Below are 21,500 nucleotides of genomic sequence, written 5' to 3'. Positions count from 1 at the left end.
TGGAAATGCAGAGATGAGCTACTGCACCTTTTTGAGAACCACATGTTCATGGGGACAGCAGAGGATTTACTTCTGCATCCGGTACATAGCAGCTCTTTGAGATTAGGTAGGACAGCAGTGCAGCCCCTTCTCACATTGTAGCTACATGGGTCGAATTCCTTGAAAATGCTGTTGAACACTGGAGGATTGTTAAATTTTCCAAGCCTGGGTGTCTAGTAGAAGGCTGGCTAGTCAGTGACCCATAACCTGGCTGAGGTCTGCCAGAGCAGCTCACACATCATAGTCCTTCCCTGAGGGCTGTGATGGTGTGAGTCAGATGCAAACCGAGGGCCATGTACACTGGTACAGCAGCCCTGGCACCCTCCTGCCTTTCAGGAGCACCCCCAGCCCTGAACACATGTATCATGTCAGCAGGCAGTTGCTGAGTACTGGATGTGCTCCGGGGTATCTGCCGAGCCACGTAGCAACCTTGGTGCATGGCCCTTCAGCTGCCCATAATAGTTCCTGTGACCTGCCAGAGTCAGACTTCCCTGTGTGATGTGAACAGTTCTGTGCGGGTATTGCTGCTGTCAGAGCCTGAGCCCCTGCACAGGACATGAGTGCCTGTGCACGCAGTGCTGACATACCCTGCTGAAGTCATTAGTGTGTCCCTGTTGGCATAGCTGCTGTGTCTACAGGTCTGTGCTGGAGAGACAGAGTTGTGTTTAGGAGCTGAGTGTTTAAAATGTCAGTGATTTCTCCTCATAGAAATTAAGACTAGAATCTGTGTTGACCTGTTATGCTGAATCACAGTAACAGCCTACAAACCATTTGTTTCCCACTGCAGATCCATGTCTGACCACATGGTCAGCTTTCTTCATTTAAATGGACTTTGCCAGCCACTCAGTATGGTTTAGTCTCTAGAAAGTCCAGAAGATATGGCTCCCTAAAAATTTCAACTTCGTACATCTGGCAAACACTTTGCATTTTCTTGAGTGAGAACAAAAATAGCTCCACTCCCATATGCTTCTGCCTTTGACTCAGCAGTGTCTGTAGGAGTACACCCAAGTCCTAGCAGTATCTAACTGAAGTAAGCAAAAGGTAATAATGTGTTTTTATTAGGTTACCTCAGAATAGGGGCAGTTGTGTTCTTCTCATTTTATCAGTGGTTTTACAAGTGATGTTTTGAGCCTGCAGAAATTCTGCATTAGATTAATTCGTAAAGTAGGTCAGATGTTGGGTTTAGGCAATTCAGGGGAGTTTATATTGCACTGAAACATTTGGGTCATCTAACTGGGGTCTAAAAGACACATAATTCTTTGACCACTGTATATTCTTGGTAGTAAAATACAAAGATTTTGTAATAACCTAATTTATGCCCACTGTCTCTTCTTTGCAGGTATCTATGCCAGCAGCTCACGCAACATCTTCTGCACCCACGGTGACCTTAGTTCAGCTGCCCAATGGGCAGACGGTTCAAGTGCATGGAGTAATTCAGGCTGCTCAGCCATCAGTTATTCAGTCTCCACAGGTCCAGACAGTTCAGGTACTGATGGAAGAAATTCCTAATACGTGAATTGGGCCTTTCAAGTACTCCTGTCAGTTCACTAATTTCTAATGTGTTTGTGTCCTAGATTGTGGTTTTGCTTATATAAACTTTAAGAGCATATTGAAGGCAAAATCTGTGCAGTATTTGCTGCTCTGTGACTTTTTTTCTGTTCTGGTTTAACCACTTATCACTTTCAAACATTGCTGAGTTTCATTTCTCTTTAGAATTTGGTGGGTGAGTTTAACAGCTTCATGTTTTTTCTTACAGTATTACTCTACCTTTTCTCTCCATTGTATGTTCATACATTTTTATTGAGTAAGAGTTCATACTATTCTGAAGTGAGCAAAAGGTTTGGGGTTTTTTAATGTTTAATTATTAATGAGGCTGATATTCTGGAATGAGAGTCTTTGCTACTTCAAAAATACTTGCATTGATTTACAAAACAGGTGTCTGTGTTTTAATGGTCCTTAAAATAAACCTATCAGTCAGTCCTCTCATAAAAATGGGTTTAAAATTTGCTGTTGAATTTTGTTTGCCTCTAAAGCCTTAACATTTTCTCCTCTGTAAAGCAAGCCAGATAATACAGTATGATGAGGTAGCCTGAACACAGAGGAGACAAGTAGTCTGAGATCTGTAAAACCTGAAATTTTTTTTAATTATTTTTTTTTACTATTTTCAACTCAGTGTTACTGAATGCAGAAAGAGAAGTTGCTTAGCATACAGCAGCTACACAGGGCAAGGATTTGTACATCATTCCTTTGCTATTAGTACACTGAGCACAAAAAGTGTTTCATTTTTAAGAGCAGACGTTGTGACTACTCGATGCAGATATTTAGTTGAGTATTATTTTAAAAAATAAGACATCATAATTTAAAATTAGGTCATTCTGATAATAATCTTTTTTTACTCCTTGTCAGCTTTAGTGCTGAGTTTCTGGCAGGCTCTACCCCCCTCAGCCCTTGGAGTCAAAAGTTTAGAGTTTTTATCTATTGGAGGTGAGCAGTGTTCAGATAAGTGCACGAATTACTAGCCCAGAGGTGGAAGATAAGAGACTGACAATGAAACCATGCTTGGAATTCACCTGGCTCAGTGCAAAGCCAGCATGTTTGGGTATTTAAAGCCTGGTAGTTCACCATCAGCCTCAGACCTATTCAGGCCCTCTATCTGATAACTGAGATGTGGGCGCCAGCAACCTTTTTGAGCCTTTAGGAATCTTCCCTACAGTGCATAAAATGACAGGCTGTGAGATAGGTTTCTCACACAGGCATTTCTCTGTTCACTATCTATCATTAGCTTTTGTACATTTGTCACATGAGTGTAGTCTTCTGGAAAACAGTCTCTATTTTTATGTATCGAAGATGGTTTTACATTTTTGGCACACAAATGGGATTGATACAAACATTTTAGCTTTCCTTCATGAACCTTTGTACTTTTTTAGCACAGATGTTCAGAATTGCAGCACTGGATTATTTTTTCGCATCTTCGTGTTTGACATTTTCCTGACAATTTCCCCCCCAACGGCAGTCTCTATAATATTATCTACCCAATGATTTATAAATTGATGTTTCTCAACTTCCAGAGTATTTTGCTCTTTTGTTCCAAATGTTTCTGCTATCTTAATTTGGTTTTAGTTATTCTCTCTCTAAATTTTACTAAAACATCTTTCTTAGTTTACTTAAAATGGATGGAAACAAGGAATCATGGAACGCAAAAAGTGCATGGAATTACTGTTTATATTTTCTTATTAGAGTATTTAAATTGTAAAGAACATTCTCATGGATAACTGTCTGGTCATCAATCACTGGATCTGTTACTAAACAGCCTGTCTTTTCTGTTCATTGACTAGGTAGAAGCACTGTAGAATACTTGTATTGTAGTGTTTTTCACAGGATGTCAACATTTCCTTGAAATAAAGATATTGGAAGTGTCTTGTTAAGTCTGTTTGCTGTTCTTATTTACAGATCTCCACCATAGCAGAAAGTGAAGATTCACAGGAATCAGTAGACAGTGTCACAGACTCACAGAAACGAAGAGAAATCCTTTCCAGACGACCCTCCTACAGGTATGGAGGTTAAAAGCAGAAGCATTTTGCTTGATGGATGTGTTCCTCATGTGGTGAGACCAACAGTGTGATTGTATAGTTATGTCTAGATTTACCATTGCCTCTCTTCCTCAATGTGTTTTCCACGGAATAGGATGTAAAGAGATAATAGGAGGAGGAGGAAGAAGAAACCTCAGCTGTTACGCTCAGTTAAGACAGAAATGAGCTGAGAATAAGCTAATTGCCACATTTGTGAAACATTGAGGTATGGTTGTGCTAGATCCCTCAGAGATCGCTTTAATGGATAGTTAATACATAAAATACACTGAAGCTTTGCAAGCAGGTGGCTTCTGTATAATCTGTAGTCTGCAAAAAATCAACTCTATTGTTTTTCATCATTGTTGAAATGCTAGCAGCAGTCAAACTAAATTCCTTTCTCCCATGAGACTTTCGATGAACATGTGGTGTTCTGTGGCTTGGAATAAAATTTGGCTTGAGCAAAATTGGTTTAAAGAAGCTAGAGTATGAGTTGAATGTCGTGATAAGCATCTAGTATCTTTAGTTGTCATGGCAAATACTTCTGTGGTAAGAACAATTGATGTGCTCCTTCACATGGTGTTAGTCATGTCACTTTATTAATTAAGCCCTTGTACAGCTTTTTCCAGCTGTACTAAACCTCACTTTTCATTCTTAAAACATGCTAAATAGCATTAAGGAACAGCTGTGGAGTTCTGGTTTTAAGTGACTTGTGGATCCTGCTGCTTCAGCAAATTCACATGCTCCTTTCTTCTTCATGAGCATAACCTTAGAAATACAAGCTAGATTCTAGGCCTGAGCATATCTCAACCTTTTATTAGCACTTGCAGATTATTTTCTTCCACCAGCCTTCAAGGCTGTTCTGGTGCAGATAGTGAAAGTCATTGCTGAAGATCCCTAGCCTTAATAGATTTGTGAGGAGCAGTGTTGCTAACTTCAAGGCTGCCACAGACTTCCTCGCAGTCTGCTTCTGCAGTGAGACACTGGCTTTTACTGTATATTGAAGAATATCGTATATTGTATATCGTGAGACAACAGAGCTAAGCAAACAAGCAGCAAAGCTGAGAAGAGGGCGCTTGTGTATGCTCACTTCCCATTGAGATGGACTCCTTTGCGCACACTGATGCCACACCACAGCCTCTGTCTTCAAACCAGATTCTGGTGACTCAGCAAAACTTTGTAATTGTAAAACTTTTATATGCAGCTCAGACTCTTGGCCAGTGTAGGAGTCACATCAGAAGGGCTGAGCCAGACTGCTGCTGTGTTGATGAGTTCCTGGTTGGCATTCTTCAAGCTGCTGTATCTGGCCCGAGAGACAAGATGGGTTCACAGAGTAGAAGGCTCTTCATCTGTTTTGTCCACTAGTTTTTCTGGTCTAACACGTAATTGCAAACTATCTGGATGGGAATTTTTCATTTGTCCAAATGGTGCTTGGCACCGTGGAGTGCTTGTGCAGCGCTGGTGTTCTTGCATGCACACCATCAAACCAGCATCAGCAAAGCTGTGTTTGTCAAGTTGCTTAGCAGAGTGACTGCTGTCCCCAGATAGCTCCATACAGATGTTCTGGCTCGCAAAGCCTTAGGAGCCTTATTTAGGAAATCAGTGTTGCTTTGAAGCTTGGGGTCTACAGCTGTGTTCACTTCATCACACTGTGAGTTCTAGTGGCGGTCCACAGGAAAACATATGAGGAGAATTACAAAAGATGTTGCCCTTTACCTGAGTAGCATTTTGCAGTGACATGATAGAATATGCCAGCAGTGAAAAGGGCTTGATAGTTCTCTGAGGGACAGTGTTTGGTCTAAATGATGCAAATTACAGTAACTGCTATGGTCAGTCTTACAGTTATGCTCAGTGGGACCTGTAGCAGTGATGTTTAAGCAGTTTTTGGTTTGGATAATTAACCTGTGAAAGTAATTCAACCACATGTTCTTTTCTTTACCTATGCTACTGTCACAGCTTTCTCGGGCAGGGCACCTGTAAACATACCTGTGTGACTTGACTCAAACACACTCAGTATTGCCTCCCAGGCTGGTGTTACGCTATAAACTGGTTGCTCTGTACAAGCATTTCTGCTAACTTCCTTTGTACTCAGCTCTCTGGCTGAGAAGTTTGCAGTCTCTGAAATGGAGCAGTTCCCCTAATGTAAGTGAGGAGACAGGGTTTTATGTACTTTTGCTTTCCTCAAATCTTTATGTGGCTAAAAACAGGAAACAAGTAAAAATGCATGAGAGAGAAACATGCTTTTAAGAAAAAGGGAAGGTTGTGACAGCTGATACTTGGGTTGAGAAGAACCTATTGAGAGGCATCTTTGTCTTGTGTACTAAAACACAGCTGTTCTGTGCTGGCTCCCTTGCCCATCTGTGAATGGCACTTTGAACAGTCCTCTTCATAAGAGGTTGAAGATGGTGCAGGTTTTCCATTCTGCACTTGTACTTTCCTTGCTGGCGTACTGCACTTTTCAGTTTCCTGCAGCATTATGTATCAAATAGACTTTTTTTTTTCTTTTCCTCCAATTTTTATTAAAATCTCTACAACACACTGTCTTTGCCAGAAAAATTTTGAATGACTTGTCCTCAGACGCCCCAGGAGTGCCAAGGATCGAAGAAGAGAAGTCTGAAGAGGAAACAGCAGCACCTGCCATCGCCACTGTTACGGTGCCAACTCCCATTTACCAAACCAGCAGTGGGCAGTACAGTATGTAGTCTGAATTTCTCAGTGGTGCTAGTAAGTGGGGATGAGAAGATGAAGAACTATTATTTCTATAGCTGTTTGGACTAGGACAAAGCAGGAGGTGAAAATAAGATTGTTTTAATTTGACTGTTTGATAACCATGTCTTTTAAACACATTCCTATTGTAAGTATTTGAATGTTCAGTTAACATTCTGGGACTTCTTGCCAGTTAGTGCAGCTAATGCATCCAGAGGCAAAATATGGACTAGCCGTAATGCTGTTAAAAACTTTTTCACTTCAGGAACCAGATGAAGTAATTCAGAAGTTTCTTTTTTTCCTGGCAGATGATGAATACTGGTTCACAAAATTGTAACCTCATTAATAGAAAAAGCATTACAGTCTGCAGTTACATATTTAGAATGTCCTGGAAAAATAAGAACTTCAGCCACGTTATTAAAACTATGTAATAAATATATGATTCTGTGTTTATTCACTAGATTTCACACAGTGCTTTAACTTAAAGGACTGAGAATACAGCAGTAAAGCTAGAATTCACATGCTGTCTCACACAAACACAGAGTATTAAATATACCAAAGGGAGAAAGAACTTACTTGTTTGTACCTTTCTCTTAAAACCTCTTTAAAATTTTGTATCTGTTTACTCCTTAGCCACTTCGCCTAAAAGCCTGTTTAATTTTACTGAAACTGATGTGGTTAACTCTGCTTTCCTAGTGTAACTGTAAAATAACTGCTTGTGCAGATGCTTGAGATTTTGGTGTGTCTGTATATAGGAACACAGTGAAATTCTGTGGAATCACAAATGAGGTGTGATGTTTCAGCACACCTGCATGGCAGGATTGAGGGAAAGAAAGGGAAAAAACCCAGCAAAGTAAGAGTGCTTGAAGGGAAAAAAAAGTTGAAACTGGACCTTTATCAATGAAAACACTGCTAGGGAGGCTCTGAGGAAGTTGTAGGGAAGAGGGATACAATCAGAAGGAGAAAAAAAAAGCCAAAGCAAGAAGAAGGTGAAACACAAGGTGGATAGCAATAGCAGCAGGAAAGCGAAAGGCATAAAGCATGGAGAAGGAGAGGAATTTCACACGAGAAGAAAGAACGTGAGGAAAAGACCTAAACCAACCAAGAAGAAAATCTTAACTAAGAAATTAAAAAGTATTTCCTGGGGGAGGATTCTACCTCCCCAATGTGATACTATTTTATCAGAGAAACTAATCTGTTGTTTAGGCTGTGGGTTTTGCCCCCCCAAAAATACAGGTTTCATGAATAACTGACAGCTTGCTTTCAAAGCATGATTTCTTTAATGTACATTAAAGCCATGTGTCTGATTTGTGGGTGTATGAGAGTTCAAGGGGTTTAACTCAGATCATTATTCTGCCATATCTAGGTTTAATACTGTATGTTAATGAGAAAATCATTGTCTTAAATGCTGTTCATTTTTTTTTCTTCAGTTGCTATTACCCAAGGAGGAGCAATACAGTTGTCTAACAATGGCACAGATGGAGTACAAGGTCTCCAGACGTTGACTATGACCAATGCAGCTGCAACCCAACCTGGCACCACCATTTTGCAATATGCACAGACCACAGATGGGCAACAGATACTGGTACCCAGTAACCAAGTTGTTGTACAAGGTGAGAAGCTTCACAGCCAGTCATTCCGTATAACATTTTCTCTATGCAGATACAAGTTGCCAACCTAACTCCTTAAAATGTCAGGAAACAGAATTAACAGCTTTGGCACAGATAAGTCTCCAAAGTTATTAAGGGAAATTCTGGACAAAACTATTTGTCACATTTTCTTGGAGCCTTTCCCTTCAGCTTATAAAATTGTGGATATTTTGGGTTTACTTCTTAAAAATATACATTTATTTTTGGTTTTCCATGCTGTATTTCCTGTATTTTGTCCACACAATTTTATTTTAACATCTCTGCAAAAACTGATACCACTTTAGAATTCTTAGTTCTCCCAGGCAGTCAACAATAGTAAATTTAAAGCAAAGCATTAAAGTGAGTAAAGAAGGTGGTTTGATTTTTTTCTATAAGGACACTTTAACTTAGAAGTATCCTTTTCCCTTTTTCAATTACAAGTCATCATTTCTTCCTATTGTGGCTTTTGTGACTAGTCATGAAGTACTTAACCATTGAGTCTTAGAATCATAGAATAATTTAGGAAAGTACCTTAAAAGATCATTCGGTCTAGCCTTCCACTTAGAGCAAGCAGGGCTACTTCAACTTAGAGTAAGTTGGGGTTTTTTATTGTATTAAAATACATGGTTTGGTCTATTAAAAATTGGGGAGTTATCAAAAGCTGTTTATTAAAAATAACAGAAAAGTGTACCCCTGCTTTTAGGACTGTAAAGCAGGTGATTTGAAAGTTGTCCAGTGAAGAGGTCTCCAGGCATCAGTGAAAATACATAGCCAAGAAAAATACTATTGTTGCATTGATCTTCTGTTTTTTCTGTTCTTAAGAACATGTGATTTCTTTAGGTGATACCATATTTTCTTACACGCTCAGGCAAATATAACACACTCCTAGATAAATAAACAAAAGAAACCCAAGACTTTGTTCATTTTAGAGAAGTAGCTTAGTGCCTAGTTTGCACTGTCTCTTTCTTGTTGGAGTAAATGCTACATTTCTACACCCTTTTTTCTGTGCCAAGTACTTACACATGCAGTTACTCCTTTTGCACATAAGCATTTGGAGCATAGCTAGAAATACTGTTTGTCCCATCCTTCATCTTCCTAAAACTGCTAAAACTGCCCAGAAACTAGAGAAGTAAAAAGAAATATACTAAGAGAAAAAGTAGCACAGCAATACAGCAAGACAAATCAAGTTACCAAGCACAAGCGAAGACTTCTTCAGCAGGAATGCCCAAAACCTTGTATACGTTAATGAACTAAGACTGAGATAGCAATGATGACCCAGATGAGGATCATCCCTCCTGTACTGTAGCCCAGAGTACGTGATTAAATAGGTGACTAGATGCTCTTGGCACAGCATTTAACAGCACTTTCACTACACTGACGACATGTTCCCTTATGCCTTTCAGCTGCCTCAGGAGATGTGCAGACTTACCAGATTCGCACCGCCCCTACCAGCACCATTGCACCAGGCGTAGTCATGGCATCCTCGCCGGCTCTTCCAACCCAGCCAGCAGAAGAGGCCGCACGGAAGAGAGAAGTGCGTCTAATGAAGAACAGGCATGTATATTTAGATCACCCCTTATCCAGTCAGCTCTGCATAGAACTAGCGTTAAGTACTAAGAATCCCAATCTTTCTGAAGACTTTGCCTTTATTTAAAGGTGCAGAACAAAGAAGCACACCTGCTAATGCCAGGTGTTGTGACTATGAAACCTTAAGTAAAGGTGGCAGATTCATTCTGTGAGGTGTATGAATTTTTTGCCATAAGGAGAAAACTCACTGGTGAGGGACTTACATTACCTCAGTTACATTCTTACAAACACTAAGCCGAGTTGATTGTTTCTGAGTAGCTACGTTCATGTAGTTTCCTTTCCTGGATTTTTTACCTTAGCCTTCTGCATGCATTCTCCTTGCTGCTAACCTACCTGCACTCTTCATTGTCTCACTTGTTCTCTTCAGCTGTTTGCCCTTTGGCTTTTATGCTCCAGAGGCCAAAAGATTCAAAAAACTAAATGAGCAGCTTTGAAATCTTGTGGTGGCAGCAGGGGGGCTGAAAGAGAGAGAGGAGACATGACCCCATAAGATTTAGTGCGTGAGGAGGAAAAGCCAAGCCTTCTGAGGTGGGACTTCGTGGAGGCAGCAAAGGAAGGGAGCAGCAGAGAGAAGTTGGCCATGATGCTCCTTAAGCCTGCTGCTGCGGGAGAGGGAAGGGGTGGGCCTGAACTGACCCATCACACTAAGCTTGAACTCCCTTCCACAAGCCACAGATTTGAGCCTGTATGTTGCAGTGATTCCCTCCCCTCTGAGCGGGGGAAGCCCCATGAAATCACTGTTTACTTCATCTGTCAGTCTGAAAAAACTGTGTTGTACAGGTGCATTTATCTTCTGTAGATGGCTGAGCTGGGAACACAATAGGATATTACATGAGCAGACCCAATGCTTATCTGAGGGGCTTTAATGAAGTAAATAATGCTGAACAGGAGAGTTCAGTCTTTTAAAAGGTTTTTGTATAGAATGTCACCCATGTCCCCTTTTTATATATTTTTCTGATACCAGTGAATAGTAGATGTCACCCTTTCAGGCTCTGCATTTGAGAAAAACTTAATGAGCATTCTGAATCCCCTCATTTAGTCAGCAGTCTTCTTCCAGTAAAAGAAAGCTTTTGTGTTTGGGAAAGCCAAGAAAAACAATGGGGAATTACCCCACTTCAGTTAAATTGACAGCTTTTGCAACAGTATCATGTTGCATGTGGTGCTTTTAGCCTGCCTTCTTAATAGATATTTGCAAATCTGGGCTCCGTAGCAAAGCAGGGGAAAGGGAGAGAGAGAGGCAGATGGTGAGGTGGTTCTTATTGGAGGATTATAGTGTAAATATTCATAGATATTATTATGCAAATTTTCTGTGTAAATTTTACATTTTAAAAGCTCTCTTGTAATTCAGTATAACTCTAGCTGTTCATAATGAATAACTAAAGCACACAGACTTGAGGTGGCTTAATATGCAGCCCAAGCTGGCACAAAAATCACAAAAAGAAATAAAAAGTTGTCACCCAGGAAGACAGGTTAGTAGTTTGCACTGAGAGGCACTTCCTGATCCAATAATACTTAATCTTTTGGTGACACAAGGAACAGCCCAAAATTACTAAAAGTTGTGCAAGGCCCATATGCTGCAAGCAGGTGAAATTGTATTTGTAGGAGTGACAAATGGATCCCTGAGTCCTTTCAGGGCTTACAAACAAGGTTTTCTTCATCATGTCTCACTTGTGGAGCTGAATTTCAAAAATTACTTTTAGAGTCTTCTTACCAGGTAGATCCTGGAACAGACATTCTTCCTACCTAGTACTACAACTATTATTTATCTCATAAGCAGAAGAACCGGATTCAGTTTTGTCCTGTTATTTCCCAGAACATTGACTGTATCACCAATCTGTGTGGTATTTGCAGTGAAGGGACACTTAGCCTCTCCTTTTGAAGCTGCTCCGCTTCACATCTAAAGGTTCAGGGCAAAGCAGCAAGTACATTTATATCTCTCTGCAGCATGCTGCTTTGACAAGCTGGATTGCAGGAGGAGAGCCCTCTGCCTGGATTCCCATCCACCTTAGCATATGCTTGTGCTTACTTTGCCCATTGGTACCATTCTATAGCTGTGCAGGATAACTTCTGCCTTGTATTACTGCGTTCAGGATGCTCAGCAGCACATCTTCCAGGTATCTTTTGTTGGTGTCTTAGTATGTTACCAAGTTACCTACAGGCAGTTCAGTCTTTACAAGCAAGTTTACGAGATCTCCTTTAGCACATTAACACTGCCATGTTCTTGGCACAGCAGACAAGGACAAAGAATTATATGGTTGCTAGTGAGTGTTTATTTTTTGAGTTGTTTGTATTATCGTTGCAGTGATGCAGACATGATTAATAAAATTGAAGTACTGCTCAAGACCAAATACATGAAAGCTCTAAATACAGCTCTTTTTGGAACTGTTGAACATCCTGTAAGACTGCAGCAAAGGGACAAATTAAGACTATAAAAGAGATTAATAGATGGTCTTATCCATGTTTTTATTATTCATTTATTTATTGCAATAAAATCACTGAAATTACTGCAGCAGCATTCAACTCAGCCTCAAGGCTGTAATGTAAATCCTGCAAGCAGAATTTTGTCACTGAGTAGGATCCTTTTCTCACAGAAGCAGAATTTTATTAGTGCTGACTTACTGGCATCTGCATGTTGAAATGATTTGTGGATCTTGAGTGTGTGTGATTTGTGAGGAGCAACTGTTAAGAACTCAGTGTTTTTTCCTGACCTGCATTTCTTGACAACACCTCCGTGTTCTAAAAATGGCAATACTAGGTAAAGGTTTGACTTGAACGGTTAAGTAGCCCATGTCTGCAAGTGATCATTCTGGATTTGAATTGCCTTTTTTCCTTCGCAGAGAGGCAGCACGTGAATGTCGCAGGAAGAAAAAGGAGTATGTGAAATGTCTAGAAAATCGAGTGGCTGTGCTTGAAAACCAAAACAAGACACTGATTGAGGAGTTGAAAGCACTTAAGGACCTTTACTGCCACAAATCAGATTAATTTTGGATTCCCATTTTCACTTGTCCAGGTGGGATAGAGACTGGTTCTGGCTATATCCAGAAAGACAAAGTAAACTTTTTATTTTCTAAACATTTCTTTTTTTCTATGCGCAAAACTGCCTGAAGCAACTACAGAATATACTTCATCTGTGCTTTGCATCAAACTGTGAATGTTCAAGTACTTGCCTCCACTTCCCCCCCCCCACAAGATTATTTTCATCATCAATCTCTGCGTGAAGAACAGGCTTCTTTCTCGTCTCCCCATCCTCTTCAAGGAGTCACAGTGGTCGCTTGGGAAGTTACTGTGGGGAGAGTCCTTTTGTAATGATGTCAAGAATTTGTGCTGAGCTCTTTCCATTGCCTTAGAGACAGAACCACCCCAGCCTCTTGGTCCAGAGAACTGTGGGCCACATCCATGGAGCGTGCATGATGCAGTGAAGAAGCATTGGTTGCCAAATTGGTTTCCCATATTCATTATGAACTGTAAAAATACACGGCTAAGTGACATGCCAAATGAAAGGCGCTTCACAGTCCTGTTCTTGGTGTGGAGATAGCATACATTTTTCAAACTAGCCCAGGAGGGATTTTGATTTGTAATCTGTATTAAGCCCTCCTGGCCTAGTAAAAACTTCTCCATACCTCAGAAACAAACCGCATTGAAATGAGCTTCACTGGTCGGTTGTTGCTTCTCAAAGCTTATGTGTGTGCAAGTGTATTCAGCATTCTGAATGCACAAAAAGCAGACACCAACTTCACAGGATATTGTTTGGGAAATGGTATTTGGATAGGAAAGGTATTCAGAATAAAAAAAGGTACAAGAGTGGTGTTACGAAAATAGTCACGTAGTAAGCAAGGGGTAAGACATGAAAGCACTACCTATTTGTGTGCAGAGCAACTAAGCAGTTGAAGCATGGCCAACTCCACATAGATACTCCCTGGAGACAGTATAGCCTGTGTCCCAAGTCCTCTCAAACACTGAGGTTATTTCTGTTGCCCTACCACTGTCTTATGTAATGGAAATTACTGTACTCAATGGAAACATCAGCCTGGTTTGCTGGATCCTTTTTCAAACTTTGAGGCTGCATTTCATACATAAACTAAATTGTAGTATAACAGCTATATCAGAACAACCTCAAATATTGAAGAGGATTTCAGGCACAGATATTCCAACTTCTGCTTTGCAAGAGACAATGTTAGTTATTTGAACCTGGCCAGGCTAGCTAAATTAATTTATTCAGAGGATTTTTTTTCACGTAAAAGGTGAGATTTACCGAGTAATTTATTCCTGTGAGTAAAGTTACTCCTGTGCCTCGGATGTTTGCGAGATGATTTTTTTTGTGTGTGCACTGAGGAAATGCGATCTTTCCCAGATTTGCATTGTTAAAGAGGTAGTTTATGTTTAAGAACAACTCTGTACTAAGCATTAGGAATTTAAAGGAATCATGGTCAAAAAGAACCACAAAAGAATGTCAAGAAGTCATCATAAGAATGTGTCCAGAAGAATCATGTGCAGTTTGTTTACTGGCCCTCTGAAGCTTGTCTCTTGATAAATCAACTTGGGTCATTTGATGGAGTAAGTTTACTTTGGGCTTCTGGTCAAACTTTTATGTATAGGGATAAATGAATAAGACTGTGGTATGTACTAATGCCTTGCCTAGCAAAATACTGGCTAATATCTTTTTTCCCATTCACTCTACCTGGTTTTAAGACAAACTTCAAACATGAACTTCTAAAATGTTATACAATCAATGTGACACTATAGGAAAAACATTTGGAAGACTGGGCAGTTGAGTCTCAAACAGTTAAGCAGTATTAAAAATTCTAGTTTTCTCATTCGAGAGGGCATTCCGTTTCCAAGAGACTTTAAAAGGAGCAGGGTTAAACTTACAGCATTAGTGTTAAATCTAGAGTTATCAATAATTTCAAATTGCATTTGTATTTCAGGAAGAGAACTTGAGTATCGGAATTATTGAAGAATTCATTTTCATGAGTTTTGCGGGGATTTATAAATTGTCTATTTTTATCTGCCATAGAGAATTGATTTTCATGTTTTTATTTAATGGAAGATGAATTTATTAGTTTAACAATGCAAATTTAAAGAAGACCCTAAATTCACAGCAATGCTTTTATAAAAACTGTCAGAGAATGCAAATACATACAGCAGTTACCAGAACTAGTGCTGAAGTAGAAATGTTGATAACGCAGGAGTTGTTCTTGTAAAACGAAGCTCATGGGGGCCTAATTTGCACAGTCTTATGGAACGGTTCCTCCAGCTTTGAGAAACACAGAAAAGGCTGTACATGCCTATGTTAAGGCTATTTCTTTTGTTTGCAAAAACTTGAGGTTTTGCAGTGAACCTGAGTGAGGCTAGCTACAATCTGAGAGCTGTTCTCGTGGGTAATGAGCACTGTCCAGCACTTGCTGATGGTCACTTGGAACAAAGTCTCAGAGCTGGATGGACCAGGGAACCTAAAACGGTACCTGGACAGGGTTCTTCTAATACAGGGTTGGTGCAAATTCATGCAGCAGTAAGAGGAGAACTGTTACTGGTTTGGCTGTGCGTGGTCTGCAAGTAGTCTGTGTTACTAGTCTAGACCTCATTAGTAACCAGTGTTTCACTAAGGAAAAAAAGAACATTAATTTAAAATGCATAGGGATCTGCAAGAATCTTTATTTTTATTTATGCTGCACTGAGGATTTAGGGACTTGAATTTATTTAATGGAAATTTTAAATGACAGTAATAAAAATGTATTAGACCGAGTACAGGGCTGGCTAGGGTTATCCATACACGCTTTACTATTCATGTTGACTCAAAAAGGGAAAGAACGTGACACAGGAATCCTGTCATACTTTATCTACCAAGTAGTGAGGTTGGGGTAATCAGCTTCTATAAACTAAGGCCATTTGGAAGTAGGACAGAATTTATGCTGGCAGGGGGGAGGGTTAGTTTTATATCTCACAGTTGTGAGTTTTCAAGAATTGATAGCCTGTTTTACCTGAAGAGAGGGTTAGAAAGGGCTAGATCCATTATGTTCATAATAAACAAGAATTGATTTGAAATATAATTTTTGTAATGTCATTATTTTGCAAAACAACAGCACCAATCAGGCAGTTAAGATATTGTCAGAGGTGCTCTTTTAATTTAGATATTCTTGGAAAATACATATGTATAATATATGTACATATATATATATACACACAGTATATAATCTACAGCTCTGAGAGCTTTTAAGTCAGGAATGCTGAGTATTATAGTATATGGAGGTCAGAAAAGATTTTTACTTTTTCTGTGTGTGTCTGGGTGTGTGTGGATGTGTGCGTGTGTGAAAGCTTCCCCCGCCCCAGTACTTCTGGGCTGCATTATTCGAGCGCTTATTGCTGATTTGTTTTGTGCTGTTTCTCAGTTACTCGTTTCCAATAACTTCATCTTTCATGGCTTTCGTGAGGTTTGTTTTCGGTTTTTAATGACGGAGATTTTTAAAGTTATGTAAACAGTTGTTTTACAACCACCACCACCACCCCCAGAATAATTCACTTTCGTGCTTTTTTTCTCTTTGGCAGCTATATATCAAAGGCAAAACAATTGGAAAGGTTGTTAAGGTGTTGTGTTTGTTTTCTAAAGGAACCACTGGTAAGAGTTCTGTCTTTCCTCATGGGGTAGTGGCGATGCATTTTAATTTAAGCAGCGATTTCACCAGCATCAGGTAGTTACCAGCATCATTGCTTGTATCTGAAAGCACAATTTTAGCCTGTCATGCTCGTCAGGACTGTACAGACACCTGTAGGTTCTGACTCTTCTGTAGTTGGCGTTTGTGTTTAGACCAGTCTTCTCTGGTACTTGTACATTGATCAGAAAATTGGTGGGGTGTTTGGAATCATTAAGAGGCTCAGGAAAAAATATTAAAAAATAAGGAAAAACAGCCCTGATAGTTTCTGATCTAAATTTGTACTACATTTTTCTTTCAAATTTGGGCTTCCAGTAGCCTGCAGCTGCAAGTAGTCCTCTGTTAGCAAAAACCGGCCTCTGCTTTTCTATTTTGTGTCTTTTTAATTTATGACAGCCAGTGCTTTTTGTGGGTTAAAGACAAGTCTCCCCATCAAATCAAGTTCAGTATCAGTGCAAATCTATGACAATTCATCAAGGATTTCACTGGTTTTCAAAGACCCTGTTTTCATTGTCATTTTTCCACCCAGAAGCTGGTTAGTGATGTAACATTTGCCAATGATCTAACCAAAAGGTCATGTATTTATTTTTGTTACACTATATTCTTTGTAAATGTTTAATTAAAATGTGCACTTTTTAAAAAAAAAAAAAATTAAAAAAATAAAAATATAAAACACCACACACACAGAACAAAAGAGAAATTTAAGATCAATCGGGTTTGCTTGAGAAGCTTCTGCCTGGCACGGTTGTTGTAATCCTGCTGCCTGCACACAATTCACTCCTCTCCCCGCAGCAGTTGAATCCCTCGCAAATTTAACTTGCTGATTAGCACCTGGCATCCAGCAGGCATTACTTCAAAATGGCAGGAGATGTGAACTGGCAGCGCTGAGGACTGGAAAGTATTAAGTGTGTGGTGGCTCAGAGCAGTATGTACAGGATGGATGTGGAATTATTTTTAGAGTAGAACTAGTTCAGTGATCCCAAGTGGGAAAGGGAGGTTAATCTGGAAGGAAGCTAAACTGGTTTTCAGCCACTTTATTCCCCTTCTCTTAATTTGAAATTTGGCTCCAGATTTTACAAGCTGCAATCCAAGACAATAAATCAAAAGGCTTTCCAATTCTTTGACACCAGGAAGTAAAGGTACATTGTCAATGGGTCACCCTGCTTTAAAAAACATGAAAAAAGCACAACCACCTTTCTTTTGCAGGAGCAGTGATAATTTAGCTATAACCCTGAAATCTGTCACTGTGAGCAGGTTTTAAAAGCATACAGTGCACTGATGGTTCTCTCTGCTGTGCCTGGGAACTCATTTCCCTGAGCTTTTGAATTTGCTTGTTGTAAAAGACGCTGATTTTGCAGAAACCTGAGTGTATCATGAAGCTCAGTTGGTCTGGGAGAGGCCAGACTGATGAAGAGAAACAGGGTGCTTTAAATCCTATCTACTGCGTGCTTGTGACAGGTTCAGGTCTGTGGATGGATATGGCTTAAACCTGTACATCTTTGGAGGAAAGGGACCAGATCCAGTTGGTAAAGAGTTTGCATTTCAAGTGTTTTGCCTTGCAATGTGTTTTCTAAATGTATTTAAGCTCAGGCCCGCAAAGAGAGTAGCTTGGGCTAGTTAGTGTAGCACAAATTGAAGACAATGACCTGTTTGTGTTCTGGCAGTGGAAATGCAGTTCGTGAGTCGCTGTGTAAGTGGCAAGTTCAGGTCTCACTTTCATCAGTGAGAGGCAGCAGAAGTCAGCCGTCCTCAAGAGCTGTGTGCTGGCAGGGAAGGGGCCAGGGGCAGGCTGTAATGATCCACGGTTGGCACACTTCGTATGCTGACCACGTACTGTACTCATGGCTTGGGAGCAGCCGGTTCACCCAGTCTCAGCCTCAGTTATGTATTTCTCTAAATTAGGGGATACCTGAGCAAGAGCACAGGGAATGAAGGGCTTGAGCCAGTTAGTTACCTGGAAATGCCCACTCAAGAATAAAGGATGTTCAGGTGCTCTCCACAAGTAGTGTTTTATCCAGGTGCCACTCCATTTTTTTTGTGTGTGTAATGACATTTATTTATATTAAAACATTAATTCTAAGAAGTTCTAGAACTTTGAGTTTTGTATGAGATTTGAAACTGTGCTGCTTATAAGGACTTCTAGGAATGCAAAGGGGAACAGGGCAAGAAAAGGTGCTGTATGGCAGCCAACCCCTCCACAGACTTGTCCACAGATTGGTTGTTCGCTTAAAAAATTAGTTGTTTCTACTCTGGATTTGTAATTTGGAATTGTTTTGGAACAACGTTTTTCAGGGAAGCTTCCAGAGCGAGGGTTATTATTCTCCCTTTGTAATGTAAGCTGGTAAGAGTAAGTTCACCTCATCTGCATTTCTGATTCTTTACCCCCACCATGTCAGCACAGAACAGGGTATTTGAGCTCGACTCCCACACACTTGTGGAAGTTAAAAGACTAAATGAAAACCCATTACTGGGGGAAAATAAATTCTTATTTACATCTCCCCAAAAATCTAGAAACATCCCTGTTGTGTTTTGGTTTTGGTTTTTTGTTTGGGTTTTTTTTACTTTTTTTTTTTTTTTTGTGCTTTATCTGTGTTTTTTTAAATAAAATTGTACTGGGTTATAATGCATTTTATTAACACTATGTACATATTAGCTGCTTTGTGTTTCAGAATGGTAGTAATTGCTTTGTATATTAAAGTGATTCTTGTGAATTTGTGAATTATTGTCATAAAGAAGTGCTTTTTCTTACTGTAACCTTTGTGGTATAAACTGTCATAACTCCCTTTTTACACAAACATTTATGTGCAGTCACATAAACATGCTTTAAAAAACTCTACAAAGTCTCTTTTTTGAGCAGGATGTTCCATTTACACTTATTTAGTGTAAATTAGATAGGAATATGGGAAAAGGCGTATCTTGAGCAGACTGTGGAGTCCTCTCACGATCTGTGGCCTGCTGTAAGTATTCATGAGATTTTCCCCAAAGGGAAGGCTTTTTTAATCTTAACTAAATTGAATTAGACTAGTGAGAGGTTAGATCCTAAAGCGAGAGGTTAAGTCCTGAAAAACAAAGTTTCTCTTCCACTCCTGGTATTTTTAAACCTGCTTTCCAGAATCCATTCTGGTGGCAATTAGCTCCATTGTTTAATAATGCGTGGAAGACTCTTCCCTTTCACAGTTTAAATATGCTGTCTTTCTCACTTTTAAGCATTCATGTAAACCATGTACTACTGATGTTAATAACAGAGCAGAACAGAAGGCAGGAAACACTGCAAGGATCACGACCTGATTATGCAATCTGCAAGGCTGGATCCAAACACTGGGATGAAAGCCAGAGGAACAAATTCAGCACCGAGGTAAACACACCTCCAGTGAAATCAAGGGGAAGCAATAAGGTCAGCTCATTATGGCTAGGATTTTGTGGTTTTCACAACTAAGTGTTTTCATAATGCCATTCACGTACTACATCAAGTCTACATCTCGGTAATGGGGGAGAATCCCAAACAGTCCATGAGGTAAAAATGCAGTTTGGCTTGAGTTTCGCACTGAAAAGAACTGGGTAACACAGATCCCTGTGCAGTCAGTAGGTCAGCTGTTAAATGTCATTCTTCTGACACTGCTGTACCCTGAAGCTCGTCATCCATAAGATACAGAGCTGAAATTCATACTCTGTGTCCTGATACTAATCAAACATAAGTTCGGTTGCAATGACATTTTAGAGGAGTTTGTTCCCTTGCAGAATGGTGTGTTTCAGGGATAGTTTCACAATCTCACAGTATGTTCATGTCTTATCTGGTCACTTCCTTGTGACTTGGATCCTCTCCCTAGGGTGAATATTTATTTCTCAAGAGACTGTTTATGCATTGCCCCACTACTCAGGGACCCATGCCCAAACACATCCTCCCTACAGATGAGTTCATATCTGTTACAAAACAGGGCCAATGCAATGGAACCACCCAAAGGAGAATCACACCGACTTCTCTAGTGCTGGGATGAACAGGGTGACAGAAGGTGCTTGGGCAGGCTGTTAATGTCATTGCCAAACAGCCAGTGAAGCATCACCATGTGTCACCTCATACTAGAGCAGGAACTCACCAGGGACCAATGGATCGGGACAGCAGACTTTGCAGGTGTCATCCATTGCAGAGGGCTGCTCTCTGTGTGCTCACTCCTTGGGCAATTACTTGTGTCCTGCATGTCTGGCATGGTTTACTCCTGATGCCTCCCCGAAGCTAAGTGTGATGGGAATATAAAACAGCTGTGAAGCCCACCCCGGGACACAGAAGGCACTGCTCCCTGCCTGGTGTGGGAGCAGTGCCTTCAGTGGGAATGGGCTGTAGGTTTCAGCTGAGTTATGTTCTCACTAGTGCTGCGAGCCCCTGAACACTGTAGCTTAAAAAGCAGCCAGAACTAATGTGCTGGTGGTGGTGGCCTACCTAATTCCTGGGTCTGGTCCCCTGAATCTAAGGAGCACCTGCACCCCTGTGGGAGTCAGAGGGAAGGGCATCCCCTTCTCCCCAAAGTGCCACTTGCTGAGCTGGGGAGCAGCCACCGAGAGCTCAGTTCTGCAGTCAAGGCACTCACCTGAGGTGCCAGTGCCTTCTCATGCTTTTCTCCAGGAGTATTTTCTTATAGGCACTAGCACTGCTTCAGCCTTCAAACATGTTCCCTCGGATTTGCATACAGCTGCTCTGCAACAGCAACACAGCAAAAGAAGCCAAGCCTGGTCTCTTCTGGCACACGCCTGCTCTCGCAGGAAGGCTATGGGCTGTAACAACCGCAGTGGGAAAACAGACACTGAAAGCTGCTGAACAACTAGAAGGAGATGCAATTAAACTGATCTGTTTTAAAAGCATAAAACTTTTCCTATTGTTAAAGCAAGGCCCAGAGCAAAGCCGCCTTTGAAAAGTGTGTAGGTTACTCACTAGGCTTTATTCTGTGCTATTTAAGCAGTATTTCAAGTATGTTCCTCCTATGGCCACAGCTATGGCTCTCAGTACTGCAAGCTGCAGCCTCTTGAGAAGGCTGAGCACAGCCAAGTAGCAGGCTTTCCCCACAGACCAAGTCACATGCACTCACAAGCCCAAGCATCAGCACGCTGCTTTCTGCCATCTCCAGCCTGGGGGGAGCCTAATATACAGTGACCACAGGGCAACTCCGAGACAAGGAAACACCAGTGGGGAGGAAAAGGAAGAGGAGTGGTGAGAACTTACAGCCATGCTCCAAAAACTAGAGCCAGAGAAGAGACTGGGGAGAGCTGGTAATTTTTTATAACCGTTGCTCCCCCAGTAGATAGGGCAGAAGAAGTCAAGTCTGGCATATTAAAGC

The 21,500-nt window shown here is 40.6% G+C and overlaps 1 protein-coding gene across 2 annotated transcripts in view; it reads left to right on the top strand.

The window, feature by feature from the left end:
• CREB1 (cAMP responsive element binding protein 1) overlaps positions 1–16,386 on the top strand; it is a 37,976-nt gene extending 21,590 nt beyond the window's left edge. Inside the window, exons 3-8 of one of the 2 annotated variants that reach the window (XM_030489005.2) lie at positions 1,379–1,525; positions 3,490–3,590; positions 6,157–6,299; positions 7,742–7,924; positions 9,343–9,493; positions 12,364–16,386. In XM_030489005.2, the coding sequence (XP_030344865.1) occupies positions 1,379–1,525; positions 3,490–3,590; positions 6,157–6,299; positions 7,742–7,924; positions 9,343–9,493; positions 12,364–12,508 (870 nt within the window). In that variant the 3' untranslated portion in view covers positions 12,509–16,386. The remainder of the gene's footprint in view (positions 1–1,378; positions 1,526–3,489; positions 3,591–6,156; positions 6,300–7,741; positions 7,925–9,342; positions 9,494–12,363) is intronic. The other variant, XM_032919980.1, reaches the window with a different exon arrangement.
• The last annotated feature ends 5,114 nt before the right edge of the window (positions 16,387–21,500 follow it).

This window comes from Strigops habroptila, chromosome 5, assembly GCF_004027225.2.
Source record: "Strigops habroptila isolate Jane chromosome 5, bStrHab1.2.pri, whole genome shotgun sequence".
NCBI classification, from domain to species: Eukaryota; Metazoa; Chordata; class Aves; order Psittaciformes; family Psittacidae; genus Strigops; species Strigops habroptila.
The sequence above is the reverse complement of the archived record's forward strand: the minus strand, read 5'-3'. Positions and strand labels throughout refer to the sequence as shown.